A 13,729-nucleotide genomic window follows, 5' to 3' on the forward strand; every position below is an offset into this window, starting at 1 on the left:
GGCTCCTCCCCAACTTGCCCAGATCTCTCTCTGAGGCCAGGCTGATGGGGTGGAAATGGTTAACTAGAACCTTCCTCCCACCCAAATGGGCAAAGTCTGACACCTGGTGGCCAAGGTGAGGAATGGCCAGAAGGCCCCTTTTCAAGTCTTCCCGGAACTGCTCCAGAGCCTGGATGGCCAAAGTGAAAGAGGTGACTACAGAAGGATGTGTGGAGGGTGGTAGGAGCAGGACAGAAGACAGCAGTGGCAGAAAAACCCAGAGACTCCTTCCTCTGCCCTCAAGCTGCTGCCATGGAAGCACACTAGGCCAGAGAACCTGGACCGGAAAAGAGGGAGTGTCTGGGAGGGCAGTGAGGGGCCAGGAATGACTGCCTGAAAGAATTCTAGCCCACAGGGTGAGGAATGGGGCCCACGGGGTGTGAGTATGTTGGGGGCGGGGCCACAGGTATTCTGGCTGCCCAGAATCTCCTGAGTGGGACTGACTTCCAGCTCAGGGTAGGTGGCAGAGCCCAAAGGCCTGAGGAAGGAGGGTACTGGCAAGAGGGAAGAAAAGCTGGATCCACCCCACAGCCCACTGGGCCCCAGGCAGCTGCTCCCCCTCTCCACCTGCCTCCACCTTCCCAGCTCTACCTTGCTCTCCCCACAAACCTCATGGTGAGGAGGGGGAAGGGAATGCAGGCACAGTGCTGAGGCCCCCATCCTGCCACATTGTCTGAGCTACGCCAGACCTAATCCTTCTTCCCTTGAGTGCAGTCAGCGGTGGGCCTCAGCCCCTGGGAAGGTGCTGGGTTCCTGTTTCAGTTCTTTTCTCTCCTGGACCCCCAGGACTCTGGACTTGGCCCTGAAGCAAGAGTGTTGGGTATTATTACCAGGCTGAGGTGCAAAGGTCACTCCTACTAGTCTCATCACCAGCCTCTGGGTGTCGGGGCTGACATAAGGGTCTCAGGACATTCCCCCAGGGAGACAGAACTCAGCACCCAACCCAGATCTCTGGCCTGGCCATCCAGCCTGAAGCCTGAACAGGCTCCAGGACAGCAGTTTAGGGAATGAGGCTAGGATGCTGCCTGAGTAGGGGAAGGGATTCTAGGCAAGAAGGTACAGAAGGTGGATAGGGTTGGAGAGCAAAGAAGGAAAAAGACCTGAGGATGGGAAGGCCAAGGTCCAGCCTAGTCAGCAGTGCACCTTAGGAATCCAGGTGCTGAGTCAGGGAATGCCAGTTGGACAGGGATGGTTCCAAAATCCCTAGGTGCCAACTCTTCCCTGGGGGCCCAACCCCACTGCCATTTAAGAGATAACAGCGATGCTGCTTGCAGAGAGTTCCCTCAACTCCAAGCCAGAAAGCCAGGCCTAGGGTGCCTGCACTTGAGCTGACCACTCTGAATCTTTTTCTTGGGTCTGGGGGTAGCTGAAGCCTGAGGGAGACATCTTCCAGGCTGGGTGGGTGCCTGAGCCAGGCAAAGCTGGGGAAGCTGGTGCGGACAGCCCAGCCAACATCTACAGAGCAGCTCAGGATGCCAGAGGCTGCCCAAGGAGAAAAGGCAGTAGTCCCAGGCGGTGGTAGGAGCTGCTGTGGCTGCCCAGCAGCACACCCCATTTCACGCTCCCTGGGCGGTGGCAGGGCCCCACGGCTATCAGCTTTCACAGATAGGAGGGACTTGGGAATGAGGAGGGGTCTGCCCCACCCATGGCTCCCTACTCCCTCAGGGCTTGGACTCAGGAGGTGGGTGCCACACACCTCTAGAAACAGCCCAGGAACCCTTGCTGAGGCCCTCTGGGGAGGGGGTAGTCAATCCCCCAGAGCCTATATGCCATCCCTACCTAGCATACTCAGCACCTGACTGGACTCAGCACCTAGGCCCTTCCCAGCCTTGGTATAGAGGGCCTCCCTGCTTCCATCCCCAACTCCGCAAGGACACTGTCTCCCTGAATGTGGGTCCCACTTAGTCCACAAGGCAGATGGGGGGATTAGAATAGGCCCAGCCCAAACAATACAGCAGAAAGGGCCCTCCAGCTCCATGCAGTGCCCTGACAAGCTCCCTCCTCCACCAGCCCGCCTCCAGGACTCCGATGGGGAGAGTCAGGCAGGACGCGGACCCTGAAGACATGGCCTGCTCCTATACCTCCCCTTTGGTGGTCTCCTCTCCAGAGCAGCTTCCTCCCTTGTGCCCACAAGTACCAGTGGCTTAGCCCTCTTCCAGTGCAGAGCACCCAGACCCCAGAGCAGGGAAAGGAGGAGGCAGAGGCTTCTGAGCAGGCGGCAGCCCAGGAGTCTGTGCCCCACCCTCCCAGTATCCCTGGAAGGAAGAACCGGATGGGATCTCTGGAGGGTGATTAGAGCTGGGCTGGTCCCTGTGCTGGTTCCCAGACTCCCACTGGCCAGTACTTTTGCCTCCTGCCAGGAAGTTGATGAGGGGGAGGCACAGTATGGGTGAGTCAGTGATGACAGAAGCCCAAGGGACAAAGGTCATGGGTGGAGAATTGAGAGACATTGTTTACAGCAGTCCACCTCCTCCAGGAGGCCTTCCAATGCTAATCATCCCTGTGGTCCTAACCAATCTCTGACCCACCCTTTCCCTCTTCTGGTAGGAATTATAGCCTCTCACTGACAACTGTGCATCTGTCTGCCTTGTGACAGTGAGCTCCTGGGTGCAGGACAGACTGTGGTTCAACTGGGGCCCTGCAATGCCTGTGACTCTCAGCAGTGATAATCATTGAGCTATACTTCTACTTTCAAAAACTTTTTGACATCTATTTTAATTAATATGTGGGAAAGTGCTTAGAACAGTACTTGGCACATGGTATGTGCAATATGAGTGTTAGGTTTACTGTTAATATTTTCTGCTCAGATTAACATTATTGTGAGAGGGCAGATTTTGCCAATGAAGAACTGGGGATCAAAACTCATTGTGGTGGGGGAACCAGACCCTTGCTCTGCCTTCCTACTCAGTATGGAATCTTCCTGACTGGTGGGGCAGGCCGGGCAGGACTTGGGACCCCAGGAGAGCCAAAACGGCAAACACTCGGACTAAGAGTGGGCAGCATCTTTGGGCACAGACTGTGAGAAAGGTTTCAGAACCCATGGGCTTCTCCAGCCAGGTCTCCTGGGGCCGGTGGGGGTTGGGTGGGAGCAGGGAAGGGGCCTGGATTAGCCCAAACTCTCTTCAGACCTCCAAACCTGCCCCCACAACGCTGGGCGGGCCAAAGGACCGAGTGAAGGCTCCAGCTGGGCTCTAGGGAGTTACAAACTAGCCACGGGGATTAGCGAAGCTGAAAAGAACATTTGCCTAGGAAGGGAAAACGGGAAGTGAGAGGCTGAGGATAACTCTCTTCAAGTCTCTCGGGACCCACAGCAAACCAATGGGGGCCGGGGGAGGTGGTGAAGTAGGGGCATCCCGACAGGTCCCCCGCCCCAGCCTGCCCCTCCTCCCGCAGCCCACAGCTGTGGCACCGCCCCGCCCCTCACCCTACACTGCCTACCATTGGCTAGCGCCAGGGCCCTGCCCCGCAGAGGCGGCCTGCCATTGGCTGAAGTCTTTCCTGTTTGCGTGCTTGATGGGGTGGGGGAGGCGTCCCTCCCTGGACCCCGGCGACTTCCTCTCTCGGTTTGTCTGGGTCATCTTGTCTGCCCGCCGCTGGCCTGGCCCCGTCTGTCTCTCTCAGCAGCTGTCTTTCTCGCGCCCACTGGCCGGTCTCTCCTCTTCCCCGCAGTCGCCTCCTTCTCTGCCTGCCTGGGTGGCCGCCATGGGCCGGAAGCGGCTCATCACTGATTCCTACCCGGTTGTGAAGAGGAGGGAGGGGCCCGCTGGGCACAGCAAGGGGGAGCTGGCACCCGAGCTAGGTCTCTGAGGTGTGAGGGAGGCAGGAGGAGTGGACACGGAGGGGCCTAGAGGACGTGGGCGGAGGGGCAGATGGAAGGGGAAAGGTGGCCTGTCCTCCCCTCCCGACACCAGATCTAGCTGCGGGGTGGCAGAGGCAAAGGGGTGGTGAGGAAGGCTGGGAGGTGAGGGGCAGGAGACTGAGGACAGCCTCGCACTGAAGAGCAGCTGTCATTGCAGGGGAGGAGCCCCAGCCCCGCGACGAGGAGGAAGCGGAGCTGGAGCTGCTGAGGCAGTTTGACCTGGCCTGGCAGTACGGGCCCTGCACCGGTGAGAACCTACCCAGCCCCACGGAGGTGCCTCTCCCAGACAGTCCCGTCACCCACATGTCTCTGAAGTCACCCAAGCGCTTGTGTGACTCTGACCCTCAGGCACTGTCTCCCCCAAACACACACATTCTCCAGCTCAGACTCTACCCCACCCCCCACAAGGCTCCAGAGTCTTCTTCCCACCCTGGCAGGGATCACACGGCTGCAGCGCTGGTGTCGGGCCAAGCAGATGGGCTTGGAGCCTCCCCCAGAGGTGTGGGAGGTGCTGAAGACCCACCCTGGAGACCCCCGCTTCCAGTGCAGGTCAGAGACAGGCTGGGAGGGCTTTCAGGGGAGGCAGGGCCTTCTCCAGGCACGGTCACCCTGCTGTCCTGACCTGAGGGAGAAATGGATGGAGGGTTGAAGGGCCTTGCTGAACAGGCAAGAAGGTTCTATAAGGTGCTTGGCTCAGGAGGACACGCTACTGTAATAATCCTTTTTTTTTTTTTTTGACACAGAGTCTTGCTCTGTCACCCAGGCTGGAGTGTAGTGGCGCAATCTTGGCTCACTGCAAGCTTTGCCTCCCGGGTTCACACCATTCCCCTGCTTCAGCCTCCCGAGTAGCTGGGACTACAGGCGCTCGCCACCACGCCCAGCTAATTTTGTTTTTGTATTTTTAGTAGAGACGGGGTTTCACTGTGTTAGCCAGGATGGTCTTGATCTCCTGACCTCGTGATCCACCCGCCTCAGCCTCCCAAAGTGCTAGGATTACTGGCGTGAGCCACCGCACCCGGCCAATAATTCTTACCTCCACAAGCTAGTCGGGGGCAAAGGTACACCCAGGAACCAAGGAACTATCTATTTAGAACCGAGGGGTTTCCCAAGGACTGTGGGCATGGCCAAGAATAGCTGGTGAAATCAGATCCAGGGACTCAACAACTGACTCTCTCTCTCTCTCTCTCTCTCTCTCTCTCTCTCTCTCTCTCTCTGGGATATCCCTCCCTCCCACCCCATCTTCTACAGCCTCTGGCATCTCTATCCCCTATGAGGCACCATGTATGACCTCCTGCCCTTGGCTGTCTTGCTCATTACCCAAGAATCTCAGGACAGAAGCAAGAGCCCATTGCTCCTGCTCAGCTCAGCCCCGCTGCGGAGGAACCCTTGGCAGGCAGAACCTGGAGGTGTCAGAGGCTCAACTCCTCCATCTAACCAGCAGGCTCCCAGAGCCCCCCTGGAAGAGCCTGCACAGCTGAAGCAGAGTGCTTCTAGATGGAGAGTGGTCACTGGGGAAAAGGACCTGGCCATCACCTTCCAATACCTGCTGCCTGTCTCCCTGACCCATGGTGTGGCAAGTTAGGCACAGCCAGACATGGACAGTTGATCCATGAGGCAAAGATGCTGTCCTACCTATAGCTAGGAATCAGAGCAGGACTGGCTGAGCTCCCAGGGCAAGGGGTTCACTAATGCTTACCAATAAAGAATATTAAGCCTGGAATCCTGACCTTCAGTCCTTTACTGTAGCCCTGCTTTGACTGGCAGTCCCTAGCAAGTTAGGAGATGGGAGAACCACCACCACAGCTCTTTTCCTTCAAGAAAGTCCTAGGCCTGAGAGGGAGAAGACAGCTTAAGAGACGGATCAAGTCCTCGGAAGAGCTGAGCGACCTCTGGTGCCCCCTGGTGGCCCACAGGGAAACTATTCATGACTCACCTTCCTGGAGCAGCCAGGGAAAACCTACCTGACCCGCCAACCACCTGGTTTGCTAAGCAGTGCCCACTTCACAAACATGGGTGCTTTGCCAGAGAAGGACCTTTGGGGTCCATGGCTCATGAAGTCCAAACATATCTATACATTCCCAGCAAGCACCTCTGGCTTCCCATATCAGGGACCACCTTGATCAAAGCAGAGCTGGGGAGGGTCTCAACTTGCAGGACCTGCTCAGACATGGCCATCATCTGAGGGGCTTTGGTAAGAAACTGATGGCTGGGCGTGGTGGCTCACGCCTGTAATTCCAACACTTTGGGAGGCTGAGGTGGGCGGATCACGAGGTCAAGAGATGGAGACCATCATGGCTAACAAGGTGAAACCCCATCTCTACTAAAAATACAAAAAATTAGCTGGGTGTGGTGACAGGCGCCTGTAGTTCCAGCTACTCAGAAGGCTGAGGCAGGATAATGGTGTGAACCTGGGAGGTGGAGCTGGCAGTGAGCTGATACCGCACCACTGCACTCCAGCCTGGGTGACAGAGCGAGACTCCTCAAAAAAAAAAAAAAGGCTGGGCACAGTGGCTCACGCCTGTAATCCCAGCACTTTGGGAGGCCAAGGCAGGTGGATCACGAGGTCAGGAGATTGAGACCATCCTGGCTAACACAGTGAAACCCCATCTCTACTAAAAATACAAAAAATTAGCCGGGCGTGGTGGTGGGCGCCTGTAGTCCCAGCTACTTGGGAGGCTGAGGCAGGAGAATGGTGTGAACCCAGGAAGCGGAGCTTGCAATGAGCCGAGATCGCACCACTGCACTCCAGCCTGGGCGACTGAGCAAGACTGTCTCAAAAAAAAAAAAAAAAGAAAGAAAAAAAGAAACTGACGGCGCTGGGGGATGGAGAACTGGCTGGAGCCAGAAACGATGCTCAGGAGACTCGGGGTCAGGGTATGACATGGAGAATAGAGTCAGTAACCGCTTCTGTAGCGTTACCTTCATCTACTGTAGCAGCCCTCCATCCTGGGGGCAGATGGAGGCAGCACTAGTAACTTCTTGGAAACAGGCCTAGAGAGCAGCTAAGTGGCCTGTGTAACCCCTGTCTTACTGAGCACTGATCATGTTTCGGGTACTTTAAATGTATTATCTCGAATCCTCCTAAAAACCTTCCAGGTAGGTTTTACCGAGAGGGGAACTGAAACTAAGAAAGGTCCAAAAGCACACAGCAGGCAAGAGGCAGTGCAGTGACCAGGGGCCACTTGCATTAAGCTCTTCCAGCCTATGCCACAGCTCCCACCCAGCTGCTGAGCACTCACTATGTGCCAGGCACCAAAGGTCCCCTTGGGGTGTTACTAATGGTCAGGAGATGGACAAAAACAAACACGCAAGTTAATTATGTCAGGTAGCAGTCACTAGTAAGCAAAATCAGATTTGGGATCAGAAAGGGTCCAAGGATGCCAGGGCGCTATGTTAGAGAGACTGATCAGGGAAGGCCCTCTGCTAAGGTGGCATCTGAGCAGAGACCTGAAGAAAGGAAGGGAGCAAGGTCTGCACCTGAGTGTTCCAGACAGAAGAAGCATCAAGGAGAAGCTCCCTGAGGGAGGAGAGTTTCCAGCCTGTTCCAGGAAAGGCACTGAGGAGGCCAGTGAGGCTGGGGGCCAGGGAGCAAGGAAGGGTGGTGGGAATCGAGAGCAGAAGGCAGCAGGCTGATCCCTAGGGCCATGACAAGAAATCTGGATTTGATTCTGAGTGAGAGGGGAAGATACTGGAAGGCTTGAAGCCAATAAATGACAGTCAGCTGATGTTTCGAAAATATTACTCTGTTGGTGGAAAACAAGATTGTGGAGCTGGGGAAAACGGAGGTAGCAAAACCACTCAGGAGGCCTCTGAAGTTGGCCTCATGAGAGTTGAGCTTGATCTGGACCAGCATGAGAAGGTGAAGTGGCCAGGTACACTCTGTATTTTGAAGGAAGAGCTGACTGGCAGGACTTGCCTATAGGACTGTGGGATTTAAGAGGGAGGAGCCAAGGATAACCCCAAAGGTTTTGGTTTGGGCGACTGGAAGGACAGAGTTCTCATTACCAAGATGGGAAAACTTGTGGGAAGGGTAGGGTGGGAATCTGGAGCTCCATTTTAGACATGCTGAGGTATCTGTGCCACTTCCACGGGGACATGGGGTATAGGCAGTGGATATGTAAGTCTCGGATTCTGAGGCATTCTAGGTTTAAAATATAAACTTGGGAATCTTTTAGATGGCCTTGAAAGCCACAACAGTGGATGAGATCCCCGGAGTGAGTGTAAAGAGAGAAGTAGTCTGAGAGATCCAGTAGGGAGAGAACCTGAGGTTACAGGAGATGAGAAGGCAGTTGTGTGAGTGCGATCTTTGTGAGGGTAAGGAGGGCCAGGAACCAGGATACGGAAAGAGGGTGGCCTTCAGTAGACACATGCACTGTGACAGGAAGGGAGACAGAGAACATGAGAGAAGCCTCAGGTAGGGGCATATATTTGGGGATGGGAATATTCAAGAATCAGATATTTACTAAGAGCCTGGCGCTGCTGGGAGGGCTCTGATGTTTACTAAGTGCCTATCCATGCCATCTGCCATGTGAAATGCTGCACACATGTTACCTAGATGAATCCTGAGAACAATCTCATTAGGGGAGTACTATCCATGTTTTACAGATAAGGAAACCAAGGCTGAGAGGAAAAGTGCCTTGCTCAATCAGTAAACACCAGGGCCTGAATTCACCCCACACCTGCACTCCAGATGTTGGAGGATAAGAATGTTGTTGAGGAGATAAGGACTACATATGTGACAAGTTAGAAAACCATGTAATACAAGTACTTTCCTGAGGCAACATAGGAGTGGTATAGACACTGAATTGTCTGAGTTCTCAGAAAGGAAAGAGCACCACAGGTGACAGGGACCCGCTGCAGGAGCCTCGGGCACAGGGACTGCCACTTCCCTCCCGCTGTACTGTATTCCCCTTGCCGCACCTCATCTGTACCTAGCCCCTTCTAATCAGGGGTCCCTGTTTCTCACCTTCCCACCTTCCACTGCAGGGCGAATGCAGACTCCCCACTGCAGGGGACAGCACCACACGGAATGTTCTTAGTCATTTCTTTCACCGATTTTGCATTCTACTCCATATGTCTGGAGTAGCTGTACTTCTTTTTTGACACAGAGTCTCACTCTGTCACTCAGGCTGAAGTGTAGTGGGATGATCTTGGCTCACTGCAACCTCTGCCTCCAGGGTTCAAGCAATTCTTGTGCCTCAGCCTCCCAAGTAGCTGGAATTAGAGGTACCCACCACCATGCCCGGCTAATTTTTGTATTTTTGGTAGAGATGGGGTTTCATCATATTGGTCAGGCTGGTCTTGAACTCCTGACCTTAAGTGATTCACTCAGCCTCCCAAAATGCTGGGATTACAGGCGTGAAACACTGTGCCCAGCCTGGAGTAGCTGTATTAACATAAAAGTAGGTGAAATTATTTATAATTAAATAAAATGAAGTCTCCAGGAAGATGTGCCACGTGTGGCCTATGGCTGCTTTCAATTATCCCTGATACATCTACCACCACCTCACTCAGCTTGAACGGCACTTCAGAAATACTAAAAAGCATATATATATTATATATCATATATCTTATATATCATATATCTCATATATATCTCATATATCATATATCTCATATATCTTATATCTCATATATCTTATATCTCATATATCTTATATCTCATATATATTAATCATTTTTGAGAAAGGGTCTTGCTCTGTTGCCCAAGCTGGAGCACAGTGGTGCAATCATGGCTCACTGCAGCCTCAAACTCCCAGGCTCAAGCTATCCTCCTGCCTTGGTCTCCCAAGTAGCTGGGACTACACGCACATATCATACACTGAGATAGTCCTGTTATGTTGCCCAGGCTGGTCTCACACTCCTGAGGCCAAACAATCCTCCTGCCTTGGCCGCTAAAGTACTGGGCTTACAGGAGTGAACTGCCACACCCAGCCAGAGAACAGTGTTCTAGACTAAGGGAATGAGCTGAACAAAGGCAAGCAGAAGGGAATCGTGTGTGCCACAGGCTAGGTGTGCAGAGCTGTGAAGTATATACCACAGAGGTTTCCTCATAAAATCACACAAAACTAGCATTTGGCTGGGAGTGGTGGTTCATGCCTGTAATCCCAGCACTTTGGGAGGCCGAGGTGGGCGGATCACCTGAGGTTGGCAGTTCGAGACCAGCCTGACCAACATGGTGAAACCCTGTCTCTATTAAAAATGCAAAATTAGCCAGGCATGGAGGCTCATGCCTGTAATCCCAGCTACTCAGGAGGCTGAGGCAGGAGAATCGCTTGAATCCAGGAGGTGGAGGTTGCAGTGATGCAGTAAGCCAAGATCACGCCACTGTACTCCAGCCTGGGCAACAAGAGTCATGCTCCATCTCAAAAAAAAAAAAAAGAAAAGAAAAGAAAAGAAAAAAGGGACAAAGAACTATAAGAGATGTTGCAAAGGAAGTTTGCAAAACTTGCATTTGGGAAGGGAAGAATGGGGAGGACGTGTCAAATATGACTCAGGTTTTGAGCTTGGGTGGGTGAGAGAATGCTGATGCCATGGGAAGAAAAATGGAAACTGGGAGGGAGAAGACAGGCTCAATTTCCTACATGCTTGGTTTGAGATGACTACAGGACACCCAAATGGAAACACCTGGTAGGAAATGGAAACAGAGCTCAAGTCCAGCAGAGAGGTCATGGGAGGGGCGGTATCCGGGGGACAAGGAAATTACCTGTATAGAACTGACCTATGCGCACAGATGAAAGATTCAAGAGACAGGCAAAGAGAAGACCAAGCATCACACTTGGGAAAATTCGCTCTAGAAAATGGTGGAAGAAGATCCAGCAAACCAGAGGGGAAGAGTGCTCAGAGTGGCAGGAGAACCAAGGCAGAGCAAGTGTCCCAGAAGTCACCAGTGCGATGCTGCAGAGACATCAAGGAAGATACTGTCAGGAAGCATGGAGGGGACTAGACCTCATTCCATTCCTCCATTTCCCACTTCCCTCTCCCTCCGTTTTGTAGTTCTCGCTAGTGTCTTTGGCTGTCATGGTAACTACCAGTACCACACCCCTCTATGAAGGCCACGCTGATTCATTCTTTATTGACTCAGGTGTGGCAACATTTATCCACCCTCAGACAAACTCACTATAGCTTGAAGGTTTAAGGAGCTAATTTACCAAGAAACTAAAGTCAACACAGGAAAGAAGCAAGTTTCTGAATTGGTCTAGAAACAGAAGAAAACTACAGCAGTGCCAGCTTGAGGCCAATTTGGGTTACTGCCACCCCTGGGACTCGAGAGATTCTCAGAATGATTCCTAGTTTTCCACGCAGGTAGGTCTCCAGTTTATCCACCTGAGTCCTAAGCTAGAAAACCATAACTTTGTGCTAGTCATGGCAGACGCAAATGATTAGAACCCCAGGCCCTAAGCCCCAAGAGCTCACTGTAGTAGGGAGACAAAAAACAGACACGAGGTAAACTTCAAACAATGCTGCAAGACAGGAATGGGCCTGGCCTATGGCAAGCCTTCAGCTGAGTACACAAGGATGAGTAGTGGTGTCACAAGGTGGACAAGTGATGGTAGACCATGTGTTGGGGTCTGAGTCCTTCTTGAGCCCAACTTTGGTCCTTTGTGTCTTGAAGGAAAAGGCATCTCCTAGGAACTTCCTCTGGGATGTGAGCCTCCATCCAGACCTCGTGGATGCCCCTTCACTTCACCTAGAGGCACCAATGGTTCCTATGCCTGCAGGCCTTGCCCTTGACTGGAGGATGTTTTTCCCTCTGTGCAGCCTTCCCTGAAGAGAGTTAAGGATTTCCCCTCTGCTTCCCATGGTAACCTATTTCTGTTGTATTACAGCATGTCACATTGCCACAACAATACGCTTCATTGTTTCCAATGCTAGAGAATATTTTATCTCTGTTGGTGTATACCTAACACAAGGTTGGCTACATAGTAAGCGCTCAAAGCTGGCTGAGGTTGGTCACAGTGGCTCACCCCTGTAATCCTAGCACTTTGGGAGGCTGAGGCAGGAGGATCACTTGAACCCAGGAGTTTGAGAGCAGCCTGGGCAACAAAGGGGTATTCTGTCTCTACAAACAATAAATAAATAAATAAAAATTAGCTGGGGGTGGCACATGCCTGTGGCCCCAGCTACTCAGTGGCGCTGAGGCAGGAGGATCGCTTGAGCCCGTGAAGTTGAATTGCAGTGAGCTATATTCCCACCACAGCACTCCAGCCTGAGCAACACAGCAAGACCCTGTCCAAAAAAAAAAGCTGACCAAACCTTCCCACTTCACTCACACCTACCTTTTTTTTTTTTTTGAGACAAAGTCTTGCTCTGTCACCTAGGCTGGAGTTCAGTGGCATAATCTTGGTTCACAGCAACCTCTGCCTCCCGGGTTCAAGCGATTCTCTTGCCTCAGCCTCCCAAGTAGCTGGGATTACAGGCACGCACCACCATGCCCGGCTAATTTTATATTTTTAGTAGAGACAAGGTTTCACCATGTTGGCCAGACTGGTCTTGAACTCCTGACCTCAGGTGATCTGCCCACCTTGGCCTCCCAAAGTGCTGGGATTACGCTCACGCCTACTTTTTGATCCTGTCTAGCGCATGAGAATCATTTGTGTGAGAGTTGTAAATGCAACTCTTTGGGCTCTAAGTCAGTTCTCCATAGGGGTTGTGTGGTCTTAATGGCAGGAGCCATCTTTTCCTAAGGCCTTCTCAGTGAGGAAGGCATCAAAGCTGTCAACTGCAGAAGCAGGCCCTTTTTATATCCTGTTTTGAAGCCTGTGCCTCCACTGGGCTGGCCATGCAGTGCTCAGCCAAGGTCCTCTGAAGTGCAGAGTAGAGACGCTCATCATTGCAGTGAGCCATCCAGCCCATTTCTCCACATGCTCTTGGGAGAATGGCTGGCCAGGATCTGACTATTCCAGTCCCGCAATGCTGTAGTATATACTTGTACAACTCTAAGGTCACTAATTTGGCATTATATATCAAAATTATAAATGAACCTATCCTTTTCAGTCTATATCTAGAAATTTATCCTACAGATACGTTGGTATGTGTAAAATAACATATGTAAGGTTATTTATTATAAAACTCTTTGTAATAGCAAAGAATATAAATAGCCTAAAATTCTATCATCCATAAGGGACTGGGCCAGGTGCAGTGGTTCACACCTGTAATCCCAAATATTTGGGGGGCCAAGGTGGGAGGCTGCTTGAGGCAAGGGGTTCAAGTCCAGCCCAGGTAACATAGCGAAATCTTGTCCCTACAAAAAATGTTAAAAATTAGCCCACTGTGGTGGCTTGCACCAGTGGTTCCAGCTACTCGGGAGGCTGAGGTTGGGGAGGACCCCTTGAGCCTGGTAGGCTGAGGCTGTAATGAGCTGTGACTGCACCACTGCACTCCAGCCTAGGTGACAGAGCAAGACTCTATCTCCAAAAAAAAAAAAATAAGGGCCAAGTGCAGTGGCTCTTGTCTATAATCCCAGCATGTTGGGAGGCCAAGGCAGGAGGATTGCTTAAGCTCAAGAGAATTTGAGACCAGTCTGGGCAAGAAAGTGAAACAACATCTCTATATGAAAAAAAAAAAAAAAAATTGCTGGGCACGGTGGCTCACGCCTGTAATCCCAGCACTTTGGGAGGCTGAGGCGGGCAGATCACGAGGTCAGGAGATCAAGACCATCCTGGCTAACACAGTGAAACCCCGTCTCTACTAAAAAGACAAAAAATGAGCCGGGCGTGGTGGCAGGTGCCTGTAGTCCCAGCGACTCGGGAGGCTGAGGCAGGAGAATGGCGTGAACCCGGGAGGCGGACCTTGCAGTGAGCTGAGACTGCGCCACTGCACTCCGGCCTG

The 13,729-nt window shown here is 52.4% G+C and overlaps 2 protein-coding genes across 11 annotated transcripts in view; one reads left to right on the forward strand and one right to left on the reverse strand.

The window, feature by feature from the left end:
• Positions 1 to 13,729, reverse strand: part of RAD9A (RAD9 checkpoint clamp component A) — an 83,002-nt gene that overhangs the window by 42,707 nt on the left and 26,566 nt on the right. The window lies entirely within an intron of this gene.
• Positions 3,595 to 5,618, forward strand: POLD4 (DNA polymerase delta 4, accessory subunit). Of its 2 annotated transcripts, XM_010366352.2 has the most exons (4): positions 3,595 to 3,838; positions 4,056 to 4,145; positions 4,336 to 4,447; positions 5,147 to 5,618. In XM_010366352.2, exons 1-4 carry the CDS (start codon positions 3,742 to 3,744, stop codon positions 5,169 to 5,171), a joined length of 324 nt encoding a protein of 107 aa, XP_010364654.2. In that variant the 5' UTR covers positions 3,595 to 3,741; the 3' UTR covers positions 5,172 to 5,618. The 2 variants fall into 2 exon arrangements, with proteins under 2 accessions (XP_010364654.2, XP_030774104.1); XM_030918244.1 differs by having other exon boundaries at positions 3,609 to 3,838; positions 4,056 to 4,447.

Source organism: Rhinopithecus roxellana, chromosome 15 (assembly GCF_007565055.1).
Source record: "Rhinopithecus roxellana isolate Shanxi Qingling chromosome 15, ASM756505v1, whole genome shotgun sequence".
Classification (NCBI taxonomy): Eukaryota; Metazoa; Chordata; class Mammalia; order Primates; family Cercopithecidae; genus Rhinopithecus; species Rhinopithecus roxellana.